Genomic DNA, 18,684 nt, shown 5'->3' on the forward strand with positions numbered 1-18,684 from the left:
GACCTGGAGGCACCGGGTGTACCGAGAGTACCAATCTCTGTGCCAGCCCAATCCTTTCCCCATCAGTCACTGGGGGCTGGGGTGGTGCCGGCCTGTCTGGAAGTGCACACAAACGTGCTGTATTTTTTGCTGCTCTTTCTGGTCAATAAATCATTGGATATGCCAGATGTGCCAGAGTATGGCATGGGGACAGGTGGCTGCAGGCAGCACAGTCGTGGGCAGACTCATGGTGCAGGAGCATCTTTCCCATCCCACACACCAAGTGCCACACATGCTAGCATCACACCAAGGTTTATTGAACAATGAGTACCCTGTGCAGGCGGCAAGGAGCAGTCCATGCCCCGGATTTGGTGTACCACATCCAAAGCAAGGATACTCCAAAGAGCCCCATCCATGGGTGTGCACTGTGGGATGGGGATGGAAGCTGTGGGGTCAGTGGAAGACAGATAAGAGCAAAGCAGGCAGAAGCAAGGCCAGCAGACTGAGGTGGACTGAGGGTGCAGCACTGGTGCGCTGGCGGCAGTTTTCATAGGGCTCGAGGCAGGCGGCGTAGGCCATGGCGTGGGCGATGTAGTTCTGCTCCTGCACCCCGTGGAAGAGGTAGGCCATGGGGCCTTTGGCCAGGATGGCCACATCCTCACCCCCGTGGGTCTCCGAGCTGAGGGGGACGGCCGCCTGCTGCATGTAACTGAATTCCTCTTTGGGGGAGAGAAGCCTGTGAGTCGGGAGGTGGCCCCCAGCCCCATCCCACCACCGCACTGTTGCCCTGTGCCCTCACCAGCGATGCTGCTGTTCACATCAGGCCTTGTGGCGCCTGGGTATCCTGGCCCGTTCCCATAGAGGATGGAGGTGTAGCCTTTGTGGTCGGTGGCTTGTTCAGGGGCCAAGCCTGGGGAGGAAATAATGAGGGGGGATCAGCCAAGAAGACCCACACCACAGCCTGAGAGAGGGGCAGCACCCAGCGTGGGGCCATTCACTGCTCTGAGCCCTACCGAAGATGGAGGTGCCACGCAGGGTGTAGCCACCAAAGGAGAAGACGTGTGAATGGTCGGCAGTGACCACGGTCAGCGTGTCCGCCTCGTCCAGCAGCTCGCCTGCCCGCTCAATGGCCGTGTCAAACTCCACCGCCTCCATCAGTGCCCGCTGTGCCATGCCCTCGTGGTGGCCGTGGTCGATCCTCGCACCTGCAGGCAGGTAACCACAGTGGGAAACCACGGCAGTGGCCCGTAATGCAGAGCCCTCTCTCTCGCCCACCCTTGAGACCTCAGCCCTGAATTACCTTCCACAAAGAGGTAGAAGCCATTGGGGTTCCTGCTCAGGATGTTGATGGCTGCCTCTGTCATCTCAGTGAGAGAGGGATCCAGGGTGGAATTGTGCACCATTTCATACTTCATGTCCTTGGGCTCAAAGAGACCTGGCAGACGGGCACAGTGAGCACAGCCTCAGTGTCTGTAGGCATCCCCGGAGTGCCACGTCCCGGCGTATGGAGCATTTGTTACCCATCAGATAAGTCACGCTGGGGTCTGCAGCAGCAGCCAGCATCTCTGTCTTGTTCCAGACATAGCGGGCACCCTGTAGGTAGATCCCCATGGGATCAGTGATGCCTGGCCCCATGTACAAGGGGTGGTGGACAGAGGGCTGTCTTCTCTTTGTCACCCACCTGCCGTTCTGACAGCCACTTGTCAATGAGGTTCTGCCCATCATTCCGTATCCCATTCTCGGAGCTGTATTCAGGATACTCAGGATCTGGTGTCCCAGCGGGGGTCATGTATATCCGACCGCCTCCCATGATCACCTGGAGGGGATGAGATGGGCACAGAGTGCGTGGATGTCCGGGTCAGCAGGGGCTGCCCCCCCATGGACAGGCACTCACATTGATGTCCACATTGTGCACCAGCTGCCAGGCAATGTCCTTGCAGCCCTGTGTTATGGCTTCAGGCGGCATGCTGGCGTCAGCGTACCAGTTGCGATCCACCACGTGCGCGTAGGTCCCCGAGGGCGATGCGTGCTGCACCCGCGAGGTCGTCACGATGCCCACTGCCTTCCCTGCCCCAACACACCCCACCATGGTGGGCAGCCCCAGTGGTGTGAAGCCCCTGCTCCGTATCACCCCATGCCCTGCACAGTACCAGCATTACGGGCTCGCTCCAGCACCGAGATCACCTCGTTGCCCTCCGTGGTGTTGCACTGGCCAGAGCGTGCGGCTGCGCTCAGCCCCACCGTCTTGTAGTTGCCCTTCACCCCACACAGGTAGGCAGTGGCTGTGCCTGCGCTGTCGGGAACCACCCGGTCCACATTGTACGTCTGCCAAGGACATGCACAGGGCACACTGGCACCTCTTGCCATATGTCTGCCCCCACAGCCCCATGGCCTGCAGCATGGTCCCAAGTGCAGTACTGGGGGAAATTACCTTGGAGAGAGCCACATAGGGGAAAGAATCCAGAGCAAGGGGGGTCTCAGGTCCCAGGTTCCCCTTCAACTGCCCCTTCAGTATCCGAGTGGCTGTGATGCTGGGGACCCCAAATCCTGGACAAGGAGTGAGGGTTCAGGTCACCCCCAGCCCAGATGCCCTCCCCATCCCCACTTCATGGTACACTGGACCAGAGGGACTCACCATCTCCGAGGAAGATGATGAGGTTTTTGGCTTCAGTAGTCCTCTGCTCGATCTTGAGGGTGGCATCGAGGGCAGCAGCTGCCTTCCTGTTCCAGAAGGTTGGATCCTCCTCCTCCACTGGGAAGGGGCATTGCCCACATCAGCTCATGGCACCCACTCCCCCAGGACAACCAATGGTGGACACCCCCAACTGAGGACATCGCTGGGCTCCCACTCATGGGATAATTCCACGGGGGGACGGGGGGGCGGGGGGGGGGCGGGCGGGAGATACAGATGAATCCACAGGTTTGGGATGAGGGGAGGACACAGAGATGTACACCCGGACAGGAAGGGCGTGTGCAGCAAGAAGGGATGCAGTGGGAGAAACCAGCTGCCAAGTGGGATAGGGACAAATGCATGGAGGTAGAGGAGCTATAGGCACATCACACACTCCCTCCCGACTCAAACAAAAGCAGGACCCCAATCCCACAGGGCAACACCAGCCCACCAGCAGACACAAAGCCCCATCCCAATGCTCCCTGATATTCCTGCTCCCTCCTGAGCCATGCCCTGTGAACAGCCAGGCCAGCACTACACTGGTACCAGGGGTGTCTTCCCCCATCCCCATCCTTGTTTCTACCTGGGATGACAGCAGTGCCAAGCTCTGCCCAGAGGCCAAGGCAGAGGATGAGGGGTACCAGCAGCCGCATGATGGAACTGGAGCAGCTGTCACCAGCTCCAGCTGTGCCTGCCTCTTTTGCAGACTTCGGAGGGGGGGACTTTGGACCAGGATCTGCCCTTGAGGGGTTTGGCATTTCACAGATAGCGTGGCATCCTGTTGGGCCATCGGCTCAAAGGCCGTGGGGCTGGGCTGTTGGCACCTCATTGCCACCTTATTGCTAGGTGCTGCGGAGGGGAGGGAACATGGGGTGCAGAAGGAGGGACTTGGGGTGCTCCTGGTGGCTCCACCCAGCACTTCCTGGAGCGATAAAGGCACTGATGGGGACTAAATGTCAGGACCAGCTCTTGTACCAGGCTGTGCACAGCACCTCAAAGCTGCGCAAACTCCTCTATACTGTGGGCTCCCAGTAACCCAGGGATGGAGCTGTGGGTACATGGCCACCCCTCACCATTGTCTCTTCTTCTGCTTCACTCCTGTGCAGGCCCCAGTTAGGAGTCACAACCCGGGGAAATTGAGGTACAACTGCTGCTACAAATCATCCCATGGCACACGAACCCAGACATCCCACATTTTATTGCATCCTGTGACCCTGCCCGCAACAGGGGGCTGAAGCAGGGTTCAGTGGGGTCTCTCAGCCCACCACCATGAAGGCAGACATGCAGAGGGCCAGGAGAGCGAGTAGAGGCTGTGGGGAGTGTTGGTTGCTGCCAGAGGCTCTACGGGGTGCACCACAGCGGGGTCTGGCATCATAAGGCTTGAGGCACGCAGCATAAGCAATGGCATGGGCAATGTAGTGCTGCTCCTGCACCCCGTGGAAGAGGTGGGCCATAGGACCCTGAGCCAGCACCACCACATCCTCCCCACTGTGGGTCTCCAAGTCAAGGGGCACAGCCGCTTGCTGCCTGTAGTCCTTGTCCTCTGTGGAGAGAGTAGGAGAAATGGTGCTGGGGGCAGCTCTTCTGCCCTTCGCATGAAGCAGCTCCCATCACCCTGGTGTTCTGGTGAACCCCAGAAAGGCACCACCCCATTCCTTCTCTTCCAGTAGAATCCTACCCACAGCTGGAAGGCTGACGGCTGGGCGGCCCCCATCACGAATGCTGTATCCCGGTCCATTGCCATAGAGGATGCTGGTATAGGCTCGCTTGTCCTTCGCTTTCTTAGGGGCCAGCCCTGACATGGAGAAGTGCACTGTCACCCCCTGCACCAGTCAGCAGCCTCCCCGGAGCTCCCATGGCCTCTCATGGAGGCACAGCACAGGGCGGGAGCAGGGATGCTCGTCTCTCCCTGAGTCCCACCGAAGATGGAGGCTCCTCGCAGCGTGTTGCCCCCGAAGGTGAAGACATGTGAGTGATCAGCCGTCACCACGGTCAGTGTGTCAGAGGGCTCCGTCAGCTCGCCTGCCCGTGCCACTGCCCGGTCCAGCATGATGGCCTCCGTCAGCGCCTGCTTGGCCCGGCCGCTGTGGTGTCCGTGGTCAATCCTTCCACCTGCGCAGGGAATGGGGCCATCACCACCTTGATCCCACCCGGCTGCCAGGACCCATGTCCCAACCCGGGGCCCTGCACTCATCTTCCACAAAGAGGAAGAAGCCGTTGGGGTTCCTGCGCAGGATGCGGATGGCTTTCTCTGTCATTTCCACAATGGAGGGGTCCGTGGTGGCGTTGCGGTTCAGCTCATACCTCATGTCCTTGGGCTCAAAGAGGCCTGGGGGAGAGGGGTTAGGGCTACTTCGTGCCACCCAGAGTGGAGTGGCACTGCCGACATAAAGCCAGCGATGCTCTTACCCATGAGGTGGCTCACAGAGGTGTCATCAACCGCATCCAGGCCCTTCTTGTCCCAGACGTAGCGCGCGCCCTGACAGCGAGGACACAGCGGTGGCAGTGGCACACACACCGTGCCCAGCGCTGCGTCCCCTCTGCTCTACCTCCCTGGTGCTGAGCCATTCGGCCACCAGGTTCCGCCCGTCCCTCCTGGTGCCATTCTGCGCCGGGTCGTCCGGGTACTCAGGGTCTGGGGTCCACCTGGGGGACATGTAGGCCCTCCCGCCACCCAGGATCACCTGCAAGGAGGGGGGGAGGGCTGTCACCGGCACAGGGACACAGCACCCAGGGATGCAGCCACCACGATGTCCCCAGCTCACGTTGATGTCGGTGTTGTGCACCAGCTGGTAGGCGATGTCCTTGCAGCCGTCCCGCAGGGTCTCTGGAGGCATGTTGGCATCGGCGTACCAGCTGCGGCTGGCCGAGTGTGCATAGGCAGCAGCAGGGGATGCATGTTGCACCCGTGTGGTGGTCACGATGCCCACCGACTTACCTGCAGCACGGCACGGGGTCTGTGGGGAGCCCACCTGTGCCGAGCAGGCCTCTGCAATGAGCATACCCACCCCACATACCTGCCAGCCGGGCCCGGTGCAGGATGGAGTCCACTTCGTTGCCGAATGCTGTGCGGCATTTGCCATAGACGGCCGCCCCGCTCAGCCCCAGCGTCTTGGCATTGGCCTTCACCCCACACAGGTAGGCCGTGCCCGTGCCAGCGCTGTCGGGCACCTGCCGGTCGATGGTGTAGGTCTATGGGCAAGCAAGGGTCAGGGGGGCTGGGGGCAGCACTGTGCCCCCTCAGCACTGCCCTGCTCACCTTGGCCAGGGCCACGTGTGGAAATGTCTCCATGGCCAAGACGCTCTCCTCACCCGAGCTGCCGGCCAGTTGCCCCTTGTAGATCCGGGCTGCTGACACCGTGGGCAGCCCCATGCCTGTGGCGAGGGGTGACAAAGAGCTGTGACTGGGGACGGTCCTGCCCTCCCTTTCCAGGGCCGTGCTACCAGGGGAAGAGGGACCCAGCAGCTGCTGGAGGACAGCTTTGTACCCAGTGTGCTGAAATCAGTGACATGGGAAATGGCAGCACCCATGGAGCACTCACCATCACCCATGAAGAGGATGATGTTTTTGGCTCGCTGTGCCACTGGCTGCAAGGCCAGGGCTGCCTCCAGCCTCCTCCTGGCCCCTTCGTTCCAGTAGTGTGGGGTTTTCTCAGCATCTGGATGTGAAAGCAGAGCTAGGGGTGTGCAGGGCCCCAGAGCAGCCCCAGAGCTCCCACCCCACCACGTCTCCCATTGAGCTCTCACCTGAGGTTGCAATAGCAGTGAGCGGGACGAGGAAAAGAAGGAGGAAACAGATCCTGGAAGAGAGCAGCCATCCCATGCTGCCCAGCCCACGTTCCTTCCTGATGGCCGCCTGTGTGTGGGGCTGGGGGGGACACAGCCCTTTATGTCCTGCCCTGTCCAGCCAGAGGGCTGAGCCCCTGCTGCGGGTGAGACGATGGGCTGATAACATTCAGGGACATCTTCTGGCCCTGCCCTCCCGGTGTCCCCAGCCCTCCCCAGGGCCATCCCTTCCCCCTCAAGGTGAGGTAGGACTTCCAGCCTATTCCTGGGGAGTGGGGTTGCCCTGAGGCACTCAGTGTCCCTGAGGCTGTACCTGAGGGTCCACAGCTCCACACCTGCAGAGACCCCAGAACAGGTGAGGAGTATGTAGGTCAAAGGGCTGTTTTTGCAGACATGCTGGGCTGGGCTGGATTGAGCTTGTTTCCCCAGTGAAAAAACACAAGAAGAATGGAATGAGGGGTAGGGGAGGACAGCTTGCTGTTGTGTCAGTGTCCTCAGGTTACCTCTCCCAAGGGACAGGGTGATACACTGCCTTCTGTGTCCATGAAGCAGGAGAGAGATGGAAACCCACAGAGGAATGGGCTGCTGTGTCCACAGTCAGGGAGAAGTGACATCCCACATGAGTGGAGGGCAGGGCCATGGCATACGGTTGCAACTGGAAGGATGCCACCAGCCCATCCTTTGGGGACTGCAGGGGACTGCAACATCTCCCAGCTCTTGGCGTGCATGTAGCACCCAGCTCTGACCCATCCCAGAGCCCAACCCCTGGTGCTGAGCCAGGCAGCACAGGCACAGCCAGGTCCCTGCTGCAATGCATGGCAGTTGTGTTCATGCCAGGGCCACAGCTGTCACCACCAACAACACAAAGCAAAGCACAGTGCTCTCCCTCCCTGCATGCCAGCACAATGGCATTCCCTCTTGCCAGAAGCCTATCCCAGCTGTACAAAGGTGATGACACAGATGCTGCCAGAGCACCGTAGGAACTCTGGAGCAGACAGATGAAACGCTCTGTGAAGGACTGAGGCTGGGTGCTTCTCTCCACATAGAAGAGAGAAGTGAGGACATGCCCCATGCTCCTCAGTGTTGGGTGGGCACAGAGCCAGGGACAGTCCTGTCTGTGGCTGAAGGGACCCGGTGTGGGGTTAGGCTGGAGGCTGGGGCAGACACCCAGTGCTTGTCAGTGGTGGCTCAGACTGGGGGATTAGCGGAAGCAGCACAGGTTGGGAGCACGTGCATCCTCCTGACCCCCACCTTCTGCTGAGCAAACAGAGAGGCTGAGATTGCACAAGGCCCTGAGAGACACAGGGCAGCCTGAGAGATGAGTTATGGTCAGATTCCTGCCCGGGTAACAAGGCAAAATGAAACCTACGCGCAGTCCCCATCACGGCTGCTGACCTGCTTTATTTCACGACACGTGGCCCAGCTGGGAGCCCTTCTGAGAGGCCCGGTCAGCCCACCCAGCCTAAAGCAGCCCCTCTGCTTTCAGGGACATCAGCCTCCATGTTGCCCCCACCACAGGCACCCCCAGTGGCAAGGGGCGGGCACCCACAGTCTCATAAAGGAAAAAAAAACAAACCATAAAGCTAAAAATATCTGCCAGTAGAAATTGCCCCACCTGGGGCAACCCCGATCCCTGGGTTAAAATCCAAACCAGAAATAAAATGACGTCAATTTCAAAATTCAAATCCCCAAACTCCTGGCGGGTCCCCTCTGTCCCCGTGGGTGCTGGTGACAAAGTGTCAGAGCTGTGGCTGGGCGCGCTCACTTCTCAGTGCTGGGCCTCTTGAGCAGAGCGCTGTATTTCAGGGGAACCCCGTCCGACTTCAGCACCACCTCCACCAGTGTGAAAATGGTGATCTCCTGCAGCAAGGACACAGAGAGGAGAGGGGATTTGCAGCGGGTTGCCATCACGGCAGGGTTTAGGTTGAGTCGCATTTTCTCAGCATCCTTTAATGAAGGAATGACCGCTGGTGCTCGCACAGCGAAAGGAGACCTGAGAGGGGATTGGATAAGGGATACGCAAGGGAATAGAGACTGCAGAAAATCAATGTCTGCTGCTCAGGAATGCACGCTGCCTGCCGGCCCCCAGATCAATCACTTCGTGCAATGGTGCAGTTTAGGGACATAAATCATCCATCAACTCTGCAACCAATACAGGATAACAAGATGGCCGGGACGGCTGGAATGGACACGTGGTGCTGGGGATCATGCCCTGGTGTGTGCCCTCAGCTCCTTCTCACTGTCCCCACGGTCTGGCTTTTAGGGAGCAGGAGCAGGCAGAAAGCCTCTCCGAATAACACAGTCCAACCCTTCTTGCTCCTCCCACACCTGCTGCTCCAGATTCATCACTTCGAGCAGGAAAATTTCACTGAGATTGAAATGCATCAAAGCACTCAGTGAGGAGCAAAGCAGAGGGAAGCCATTCTGCAGCCATTCTGTGCTCAGCTCTGTGCTCCAGGCTCTGGGATGTTCTTGACGAGAGCTCAGAGCTGCTCCCAAGGGGAGGGCTCTCTTGCTTTCTTAGGAGGTGTGGAGGAGTTTCCTCCATTGCTGAGTGTTTGCTTAACCAAAACGTGCTCTGCTCATGCTGGGGGCTTCATTTTTCAATGCAGGTTCCTGCTAGGGTGTAAGTGATACCCACTCCTGCAAGGAAGGAGGAACCGAGGCCATTTCAGGATGCATGCAGAGGCTTCTATGAGCCAAGCACAGCTCAAGAGGAGAAAGCCTGCAGCAGCCCCGGGGAGCTCTGCTCTGACCCTCCTGAGCTGAGCAACATTTCCCTGGGCAGGAAGGGATCTTCCAGGTCAGCTCTATCAGGAGTAATGCTCTCCCAGAACAGAGCTCTCAGTGCGAGGACAGGGTTGGATTGAGCCCTCCCATCCCCGCCCAGGCACCAGGCAGGGATCACAGCAATCAACACAGCTGTGATTTTACAGCCACGCCAGATAAACGTTGGCAGAGAGGCACCACTTAATCAAGCCAGACAAATGCGATTGCTCCCTCTGATTGAGTTACCAAGTTAATAGATGACAGGGACACAAGAGAGAGATTTCTAGATGCTGTTAAACCATTTGACGCTGCATCTCAGGAAGTCTGATTTAAAAAAAAAATCCTTCTAAATGGGTCTCAGCCCTGTCACATGGATGGAAACCTGATGGCAGGGCTGTGTCAGCAAGAGGGACAAGAAATACCAGAATGGGGGGGAAGGGGCTAAGCAGGAGCTGCCTTAGGCCTGTTCTTACTTAACATCTTAATTGATGATCTGGAAGAAGGAAGTAAACAGCAAGTTAATTAAATTCAGGAGGAAACTGGATTGGGAGGCAGTACACACAGCGGGCAGGGCAGAGTCTGAAGGCAGTGGTGGGGTCAGGCGTGGGGGCAGCGATGGGATAGAGTAAGGCTGGGTGCTGGGAGAAATGGGGGTGCATTGTGCCTCCCAGATCCATCCCTGTGTAGATCACGGGATGGATCCATGTGGTTATGAGTCCAACCTGTGCTTGGGGTCTTACCTGAGACACAGATTCCTGCTCTGGGCTCTCTGGCTCCCACATGAGCGTCAGCTCTGGCTTCCTCCCCACCTTCTGGAAGTGGAAGCCCAGCAAGGGCAGTGCCTGCAGGCAAGGAGATGTTGGGAGCAGCCTGTGGCCCCTGGCACCCCCAGCCCCACTCCCTGCTTTGACTGTGGATGGCGATGACACTGCTTTTGCACAGAGTCCTCTGCAGCCCTGTAGCAACCAGGTTGCAGCAGCCCATGTGTCTGAGCTAAGTAAGTAAATCAGGGGCGGCTGCTATACACAAACAGCCCATAGATCATGCTATATGTTCTGCTTAAAAATGTCAGTGCCAGCCATATAACCCGGTTATTACGAGAAGCTGCTGTCACTAACTGCAGGTGCTGGCCTATGGCAGTGCTGTCACAGCCCCAGATACACCACGTGATTAAATGAAATGGAAGCCAGCTCCTTTCTGTTTCCTTGCTTCAGCCCCATGTTGATCTCTGTCCCCACAAATCTGCCTTCATTTCCTTTTAAGGAGACAAATTACCCACAGCGTGCAGTGGGGAGAGTTGGGCTGCTCTGGGCCCCCAAGCCCCTCCAGGTTGCTGAGGGACACCCAGTGTTCAGTGTGCTGAGGCAGCAAGTGCACTGGCAGTGTTGGGAACACTTACGTTGCAGTAGATTCGCTTCTGGACTCCAAACTTCAGCACCAGGACATCAAAGGCCTCATTCAGGACACCCATCACCATGGCCTCAGACTCCAGAGGACCGCTCTCCTGTTAGGAGACAATGCACTCAGACATGTGGTCTCATTTTTGAGTCATCCTGCGCAGAGCCAGGAGTTGGACTCCATGATCCTTATGGGGTCCCTTCCAACTTGGGATATTCTATCACTTCTGATCCTACACCAGCATGCCCAAGGGGAGCCCTGTCTCACTGTGCTGGTGACCAGGTCCCGAAGCTTGGAGACGGTCACAGAGTGTTCCCTTCTCTACCCCAGACTGAGCACTCATGGGGAAATCCGAGAAACCCCTCAAGAGAACACACCACTGCTCCTACCCTGACAAAGACGGCAAAGAAGAGGTCGGTGCTGAGCTCCTGCACTCTCTTGGAAGCCATCTTCCTGTCATTGCAGTGCTCTGCTTGTCGCTGGATGGCCTCCTTCTCCATCTTGATGGGAGAGCTGATACCTGGGAAGGAGATGAGTGACAACGACGGGTTCACATTCTCTCTTGATCCACAGCAGCCCGATGCCCAGCTCCCCCTGTGCACACTGAGGACACCCCACGTGCCAAAGAGCTGCCTGGTGGGATATGGATCCCAAGCACTCAAGGCAGGAACCCAGGAGCCCCACCTGCATGGGACTCACAGCACCCACCGAGCGACGCGGAGAGCAGCCGGTGCACAACGACGTCTGCGTAGCGACGGATGGGCGAAGTGAAGTGTGTGTAGAAGGGCACGTTGAGGGCGTAGTGGCGGAAGAGGGTCTCGTCCTTCAGGACGCCGGTGCAGAAGTACAGAGCCATCTGAAAAGCGGTGAGAAGCAAGGGGAGGGTGTGAGAAAGGAGGACAGTGCAGGACCATGAGGCTGAAGGGATCTCAGCCAGCAAGACGGAGCCTCTGGGTTCTGGGTCTGGCTGCAGGCTCTGCCGCCCCTGTTCTCATCATCATGCTCTCACATGTTACAGCTTTTATTTTTACATCTGTGAAACAGCAGCCCTCGGGGCTGGGAAAACAACACAGCCCGAGCCCAGGCGGGGAGGGGAGGCTGCGGGGTCAGGGGGTGGCAGCAGGGTCACAGCACGGTGGCGATTCAATGAACCCATTTAAAAATAAGAGCAAGTGATTTAAAACAAACAGGAGTAGGCAGCTCTGATTACAGAGCTGTCATGGGAGCCACGGTTTGGGCAGCTGCATCTTCCACTCTCCAGCACGGCGGCGCAGCCAGCTCCCGCTGAGCAGCAACGCACTGATCCGGGCAAGTAAATAGTGCAGGTTAAAAAAAGCAGTGTCGGTCCCGGCCTTATTATGAGACCCAAGAGCTGGGCTAGGAGCTGCCAATTTCCACAACCCAGAACTAAATTGTTTCTGATGGACTCCACGAAGTATGGTCTCCACTCAATTAGTTCAGCTCCCACTGAACATGGCTCTGCGCGGTCGGGCAGGGAGACATGCTCAGAGAAGTCAGAGAGATGCTGCCTGCTGTTATCCAGGGCATTTCCTGATGGATGTGCCAAGCCCAGCTGCTGCTGGTCCAGTTTTCAACACCGTGATGGCAAGTGATGACCCTCGCTGAGGCTGGGAACAGCTCGATGTCACAGCAAAACCTCAGAATCATAAAATCTTACAATGGTGTGCGTTGGGGGCAGACCTTAAAGCCCACCCAACCCCAAATCCCCACTACGGGCAGGCTGCCCCCCAGCAACCTGGCCTCAGTGCCTCCAGGGATGGGAGATGGGATCGGATGCTCCTTTGGGCCGTGGTAGGGTTACACAATGGCACTTGCCTGCTACCTGTCCTCACTACCACAACAGCACTCCACAATAATACCAGCCTGATGTAGAGCAGATGTTTTCTCATTAGCAGATTTGACTAGCAAGTGGTCCCAAAGCCCCAGGGTCTGACTGCCACAATCCCAGGAGAACAATAAGGAGCCCGGAAATAAATCAGCCCCAGCCAACCCAGGCTGGCTCTGCTCTTGTGGACAGATTGAATCCCCGAGTGACTGAGCCCCTGAAAAATGATATGTCACTGCTCTTTCATCTGTTACGAGCTCCTGGTGCAGCAATCCAGGCAGACACACACGTTACCCACTGCTTGCCTTCTTCCATGAGGCTGATGGCCACCAGCACGCAGCCAAGACGGACGACACAGCGTGCCATCAGCATGGGATCAACCTGCTTTTGCTACAGCTGGCTGAATGTGGCCTTGTCCCCGAGACACCCGCTCCATCACCTGGGACATGGGGCCTCTCTGCACCATCTGTCAGAGCCACGGCCCAGCCCTGTGTCATCCCGCTCTGCAGCTGCCAGCTCAGAGCTGTGCTCTCCTCCATTACAGTCTGTGGGGATGGGTGAACGGGGCTCATTTTCCCATCTGCTCCAGTAGCAGGGGTAGGTAGTGAAAAGTCCTCTTCCCACTTGGAAACTGCCCTTTCTGAGGGGCACTGAGACGGCCCTGCACTGCCAATCCTCTGCTCCTAGAACAGGAACAACAGTGGGAATCTCAATTGCTCAGGGTGTGAGGGAGCTGGTCCAGCCAACGGCATGTGTGAGGAGGAAATACGGAGTGCAGAGGGCAACACTGGTATCTTTCGCCCCAGCAGCTCCACAGCCCTTCCTTATGGACGGGAAATCATAAGGATACACCACAGTGTATCCAATTGCACAAGCTCACCCCAGACCAAGAGGGATTTCTGCATCTCCTGGCACCTGCAGAGCTAATGAGCTCAGCTGTAAGCTGGGTTTTGTCTCTTATGTGAGATGCTAGGCAGGAGAGAGTGGGCTGCACTGTACACCTGAGCACAAGGACACCTTCACCTTCTGAGGATAGTGCAAGTTGAGTTCCTGCCAAAATCCTGTATCTCATGGAATATCTCTTCTGAAAGCTCCTTTGCTTCTTGTCTGAACTGCCTGCTATTTGCTCCTCAGAAGATTTCATCCTCCAACGAAGTCTGGGCTTGCACCAAAGCACGACAGGAGAGGGACCCCAGGGAATGCACACCACCTGCTGGTGCCTCCCACCAGAAAAGGAAGACATGACAGAAAGGACCAGGACAAACCGGAGCAGAACATGGGATTGAGGAGAACACAGCCAGCTCCAGAGGCACTCCCTGCACTTCAGAAAGCAGCACTCCTGAGCTGAAAACATATGCAAGCAGGTGATTTACTAAATGGTTTTGGTCCCCAATTCCGCTTGCAAGCATTAAGTCACTAAAGTACAGCAGGACTTCAGGCAACTGCTAATGAGTAAATGGAGCAAATGAGCTAATTAGAAGAGTGACAGTCAAATGAGCAATGTAGGAAAGATGATTCATTCCTGCAGCGTTTGGCAGACCACGGCAGAGAGACCATTCCAGCAACATGCTCCTTTCCCTATGGGGTAGGACTTCCCTCAGAAGAGGCTGTTCTATGCCCAGCAGCAAATGTAGAAAGACAGATGCCTCATAAAAAGGTTTCTAATGGTGATAAGCACCCAAGTAATGTCCTGAGCTGCAGATGCATCAAACATGACAATCACTGTAAGGAGCATAGCGAGCCTCCAATGCACAGGCATTGACAGGAGGTCTCAGTCCAGAAGGTGACCAAAGGGTTTCCAGAGCTTCCCTGCTTCTAAGAGGATGTGCCTGAGTACCACACTGTGATTTGTGGCCAGATATGTGGTTTAGTGGGCATGGGTGATGGGTTGATGGTTGGACTAGATGACCTTCGTGGTCTTTTCCACTGTTAGCAATTCTGATTCCCATAACCCTGCATTGCCCTGATACCTGATTTCTTCTTGGACAAGAAACCAGTTTAGATACCACGACATGAGGTGGCATGAATACGAACCACAGAGCTTGTCACCAGTTCTTCATGGAGCAGGCTGGGTTCTTGTGAGTCTGCTGGCATCCTGCACATCACCTCTGCTGTGATATATCCCAATACCATAGGGGCACTGCAGAGTGCAAGGACAGGCTCAGCCTGACCCTGCTGACCTTACAGCATCATCCCCTGCATCCAATCACTCTTTCCCTATGTAGTGACCTGCTCAGGTAATGCAGATGGAGTCAGAGATGGAAATGGGGCCCTGGAAAAGAGCTACAGATGTCTGGGTCTTACCTGCATGGGCCTGGAGAACATGTTGGTCAGCACTTCTTTCCTGGCTTCGGAGTATTTGTCAGCTCCAAATGTTTCATTTAAGCTTTTCTGAAGGAGAAAAGAGACAGTTTTCAGGCTGACAAACAGTGCTCAGAACCCCTCCCCTGATCTGTGCCCAGGCCCCATCCACACCAAGAGCTTCAATGTGTACACTGATGGGACTCCAGAGGGACATGGGGATGGGTGGTCACTGCCTAGAGCTGGCGGTAAAGAAGGGTTGGAAGAAGAGTTCAAGATATAGTGAAGGAGCTGAGTGAACAGCCCTGCAGTGCTGGCATAGCTCTGGCGTGGCTAGAGAGTAGGGAGAGTGGCATGCAGGAGATCAGAGGGGATGGGATTAACAGCGGATTATCCACAGTGCGGTTGCAGTGAGGAAGGAAAATCCTGGAAGCTGCACTGCGCTGTTCAGCTGGAGCTCGGCCTCAGGACACACTCAGCAGAGGATCACTCCATGCTTCCTGTGCTTTGTACATCTGACCTTTCCCAGCACTGCTCTCTGGTCCTTGCCAGTTCCCAATCCGCACCCTTCCCTCCTTGACTTGCCCAGGATCTCCCAAGAAAACTAAGAAAGGAAATCTGGGTGTCCTCGCTCTCTGGTGCACTCACATGCAGGCTGCCCGCGCTGCTGAAGTCGATCTCAAGGCCGACTTGGTGGCAGAACTCCATCAAGTCGTTCAGCAACTTGCTCTGGGGCGGTGGGTGGCGGCGAAGCAGCGCCTGCTCGGGGAAGGAGCGGTAGATCTGATGGGCCACGGCCATGTTCGCCAGCAGCATGAACTCCTCTACCAGCCTGTAGGGCAAGAAACACAACCCCGAGTTAAGAAAGGTTAGGAGAGATGATGCTAACAGGATTGGGGGAACCAAGGGAGCGAAGATTTAGGTTGCATGTCAGGGGGAAGTTCTTTACAGAGAAAGTGGTGAGATGCTGGAACAGCTGCCCAGAGAGGTTGTGGCTGCCCCGTCCCTGGAGGTGTTCAACGCCAGGTTGGATGGGGCCCTGAGCAGCGTGGTCTAGCATTAAATGGGGAGGTTGGTGGCCCTGCATGTGGCAGGAGGGTTGGAGATTCATGATCCTTGAGTTGCCTTCCAACCCTGGCCATTCAGTGAGTCTGTGAACCAGGGAGTTATAAAATGAAGACTGGATTTGGACTGTGGGGTGCTGTGCCACCCTTGGGCTCAATGAACTGGGATCTCTAGGGCTCTGATCCCAGTGCCACCAACTGTGGTTTCCTCCCATCCAAGGGGCTGTGCCACCAGAGACTTGTTTATCTGGGCTCAGATAAGAAACAAGATGTGCTTAATTGGGCCTCCAGTTATTTGCTGCTTGTATTCTCCAGGCTCCTAATTGATCTTAATTGCCACAAAAGATAATAGATTTACAGTAGTAACGTCACACTCCACACAATGCCCAAGAGAGCTACTACAAATCAGGGCAGCTCAGCCCTCCTGCACGCAGGGCAGCAATTCTGCAGGGCTGGCTGCAAGATGTGGGGCAGGGTCCTGAATCCTGCAAATCCCTGTGCCCCAGGAGCATGGGGGTGATGTGCAGGGTATGCACGCTCCAGCTGCAATGTGCTCCCAGTCAGGGAGGACTTGACAAGGGCTCGGAAGAGAAAATAAATAATTAAAGACGAGCCCAGAGGAGGACGTGCACGTGCTGCTTGTAGTAAGCAGTGGAAATATTCATCTTTAACAAGAAGGAGATCCCTTAACAAGATCTTTGTGGGCTCTGCCAAGGCTGGGAAGCGTACTGCTGTGGAGAGGTCAACAGGAGGGCAGGAGGGAGACCCTATGGCACAGCAGCACAGCACAAGTGTGAAGGGGCCACCAGTCCCCTAACACTGAATGGCAACATCCAGCAGGCCAAGGGATGAGGCAGTTGGGTGGACAGTGCACCCACAGCCTGGTGTAAGAGGGCTAGGTGCTTTGGACGTGGTGGTGGCATCCACAGCCACTTGTTTGAGCGGCTTCCAAGAAGGCTGAGCAAAACCTTGCTGCTCCTGTACAGCTAAGCCACCAGATGGCAACATCAGTCCCTCTACGGTCACCAGTGCCTGGGGGCTGTGGGACAGCATGGCCCCAGGGTGCTGGGCACCCAACCCAGGGCTGGCCAGCTTGCAGCATCCCCATCTTCTACATGCACTTCAGCCACCATGCCTGCAGACAGATTGTAGGGACAAGGAGACCAACAGGGCTGCACCAGAGGCAGAAGGCAGCGCCTTTTACACCTGAAGGAGAACAAGCAGCAAGTTTTGTTCCATCAAATCCTTTCTTCTGTCTATTCCACACCTATTCCACACCTCTTATTCCACACCTGGAGCACGAGCTCCCAGACAGCATCAAAGACAGCCACTGAAGGCTGCTGGTGGCACTGGGGACAGCACTGCCACCGAACAGCCAGGAGATCAAGAAGGAGGTCAATGACAAGAAGGTGTTCTTTCTGTCTGTCTTATTTTTGCCCCTTTTTTCTTAAGACAGCTGAGCCCAGAGCTTGGCTCAATGCAGCTGGCAGACAGGAGTGCAAAGAAAAATATTTCATGGCTAAAAAAAATGGAGACAGAAAGACGGGTCCGTCTGAACGCGCGCTGATTGCATCCCATGTGAAATGCAGCCTAACGCCATCGCTACAGTTTCCTCTGGATTAGCTGAGCTATCCTTGGCTCCTGCTTCCATAAAATCCCATAAACAAACTGATCTGAACTTTTGCCCTTTCCGAGCTCATGCAAGGTTTCCTCTGCCGCCCTGTGGTGTGGGCAGGCAAGTGGCTGTCCCCATGTGGGTGCCTGCAGGTACCACCAGCCCCATATGCCTGCACTGCAGTGGGGAGTGCTTCCAAAGCTGTTCAACGCATCATTTAGTACGTGCACGCGGGAGAGGGAGGAGAGCCTGGTAAAGTACGTAAGCATCCTCTGCCGGCTCTTTCAATACCTGGATTTTGCTTATGAGTTATGGGCTCGGTGCAGGAGTCAGTGGGTGAAACTCTATACCTTGACTTATGTAAGAGGTCAGATTGAGTGTACAGTTTTCAAAAGAATTCGCCTTCAAGTTTCACACGTGAATGAGGCACGCCGGCTCCTACAGCTCACTGAGATTCCGGGCTTCTGAGATGCTCTCAAACACAGACAGAATCACAGACCATCGTGCTTTTCTGGTTGGGTATTAGAAAAAAATTCTTCCCAGAAAAAGTAGTGGTGCACTGGCACAGGCTGCTCAGGCAGTGCTGGGGTCACCATCCCTGGAGGTGTTTGAGAACCGTGGAGATGTGGCACTGAGGGATGTGGTCAGTGAGCTTGGCAGGGATGGGTTGGACTTGGTGATTTTGGAGGTCTTTTCCAATCCTAATGATTCTATGAACCTCTGAGTCCAGCTGGGCAGGACTATGACACCAGCCAGCAGCCCCAAAGCCAGGCTGCTGAGCTGGAACTCCTCTTGCACAGCCGCTGTCAGCACCAAACATCCATGTGGCATGGGAAGAAGAGCTGCACACCTACTCCCTGGAACTGTGGTAGCAGCAAGGTTATTATTTGCTCTGATCCTCTCCAATCTCTTGACATCAACCTTGAAAAACTACTCGCATCCTCAGTGAGCTGTTTTGTTGATGGCAAATAAAATATTGGTTTCTCGTGCCAAATCTCCTCAGAGTGAAGCAGGGCAAGCAAAATGCCTGTTTGGCTGCTTGTTTCCATAGCAATGTGGCCAGGCTACACAGCAGCCATAGAAGTGCCCACTCTCCCTGATTAACTTGACAAATGACATTAGCAGAGCAAGGTTTGCTGCAAAGGAGAGAGACAAGGATTTTGTTTGCAATCCACTAAAGTGCACGAATGAGGCAGGGAACTGAACAGTGCCATGGGAAGCTAGTGCTCAAAATAGAGAGCCTCAGCCTGTCTGT

General features: G+C 56.1%; 3 protein-coding genes across 9 annotated transcripts in view; all 3 read right to left on the minus strand.

The window, feature by feature from the left end:
- Positions 1-275: 275 nt before the first annotated feature.
- LOC122161168 (intestinal-type alkaline phosphatase-like) lies at positions 276-3,316 on the minus strand. Its single transcript, XM_042820319.1, has 11 exons — positions 3,234-3,316; positions 2,615-2,731; positions 2,411-2,526; positions 2,130-2,304; positions 1,874-2,046; positions 1,661-1,795; positions 1,500-1,572; positions 1,280-1,414; positions 993-1,184; positions 779-889; positions 276-698 (listed from the first exon to the last, which is right to left on the minus strand). Exons 1-11 carry the CDS (start codon positions 3,301-3,303, stop codon positions 433-435), a joined length of 1,563 nt encoding a protein of 520 aa, XP_042676253.1. The 5' UTR covers positions 3,304-3,316; the 3' UTR covers positions 276-432.
- Positions 3,317-3,473: 157 nt separating this feature from the next.
- On the minus strand, positions 3,474-7,723 carry LOC122161167 (intestinal-type alkaline phosphatase-like). Of its 3 annotated transcripts, XM_042820318.1 has the most exons (11): positions 6,398-6,481; positions 6,193-6,309; positions 5,910-6,025; positions 5,668-5,842; positions 5,416-5,588; positions 5,200-5,334; positions 5,060-5,129; positions 4,845-4,979; positions 4,571-4,762; positions 4,333-4,445; positions 3,474-4,193 (listed from the first exon to the last, which is right to left on the minus strand). In XM_042820318.1, exons 1-11 carry the CDS (start codon positions 6,471-6,473, stop codon positions 3,894-3,896), a joined length of 1,602 nt encoding a protein of 533 aa, XP_042676252.1. In that variant the 5' UTR covers positions 6,474-6,481; the 3' UTR covers positions 3,474-3,893. The 3 variants fall into 3 exon arrangements, with proteins under 3 accessions (XP_042676252.1, XP_042676250.1, XP_042676251.1); XM_042820316.1 differs by having other exon boundaries at positions 6,193-7,723; XM_042820317.1 differs by having other exon boundaries at positions 4,329-4,445; positions 6,193-7,723.
- A 98-nt stretch (positions 7,724-7,821) lies between these two features.
- DIS3L2 (DIS3 like 3'-5' exoribonuclease 2) overlaps positions 7,822-18,684 on the minus strand; it is a 165,952-nt gene continuing 155,089 nt past the window's right edge. For all 5 annotated transcript variants that reach the window (XM_042820290.1, XM_042820295.1, XM_042820291.1 and 2 more), the window contains 7 exons: positions 15,399-15,582; positions 14,754-14,840; positions 11,312-11,459; positions 10,993-11,123; positions 10,605-10,709; positions 9,946-10,047; positions 7,822-8,296 (listed from right to left, as the gene is read on the minus strand). In XM_042820290.1, the coding sequence (XP_042676224.1) occupies positions 8,198-8,296; positions 9,946-10,047; positions 10,605-10,709; positions 10,993-11,123; positions 11,312-11,459; positions 14,754-14,840; positions 15,399-15,582 (856 nt within the window). In that variant the 3' untranslated portion in view covers positions 7,822-8,197. The remainder of the gene's footprint in view (positions 8,297-9,945; positions 10,048-10,604; positions 10,710-10,992; positions 11,124-11,311; positions 11,460-14,753; positions 14,841-15,398; positions 15,583-18,684) is intronic.

This window comes from Centrocercus urophasianus, unplaced genomic scaffold (genome assembly GCF_019232065.1).
Source record: "Centrocercus urophasianus isolate 14NV4802_14NV808 unplaced genomic scaffold, USGS_Curo_1.0 seq_19, whole genome shotgun sequence".
Lineage (NCBI taxonomy): Eukaryota > Metazoa > Chordata > Aves > Galliformes > Phasianidae > Centrocercus > Centrocercus urophasianus.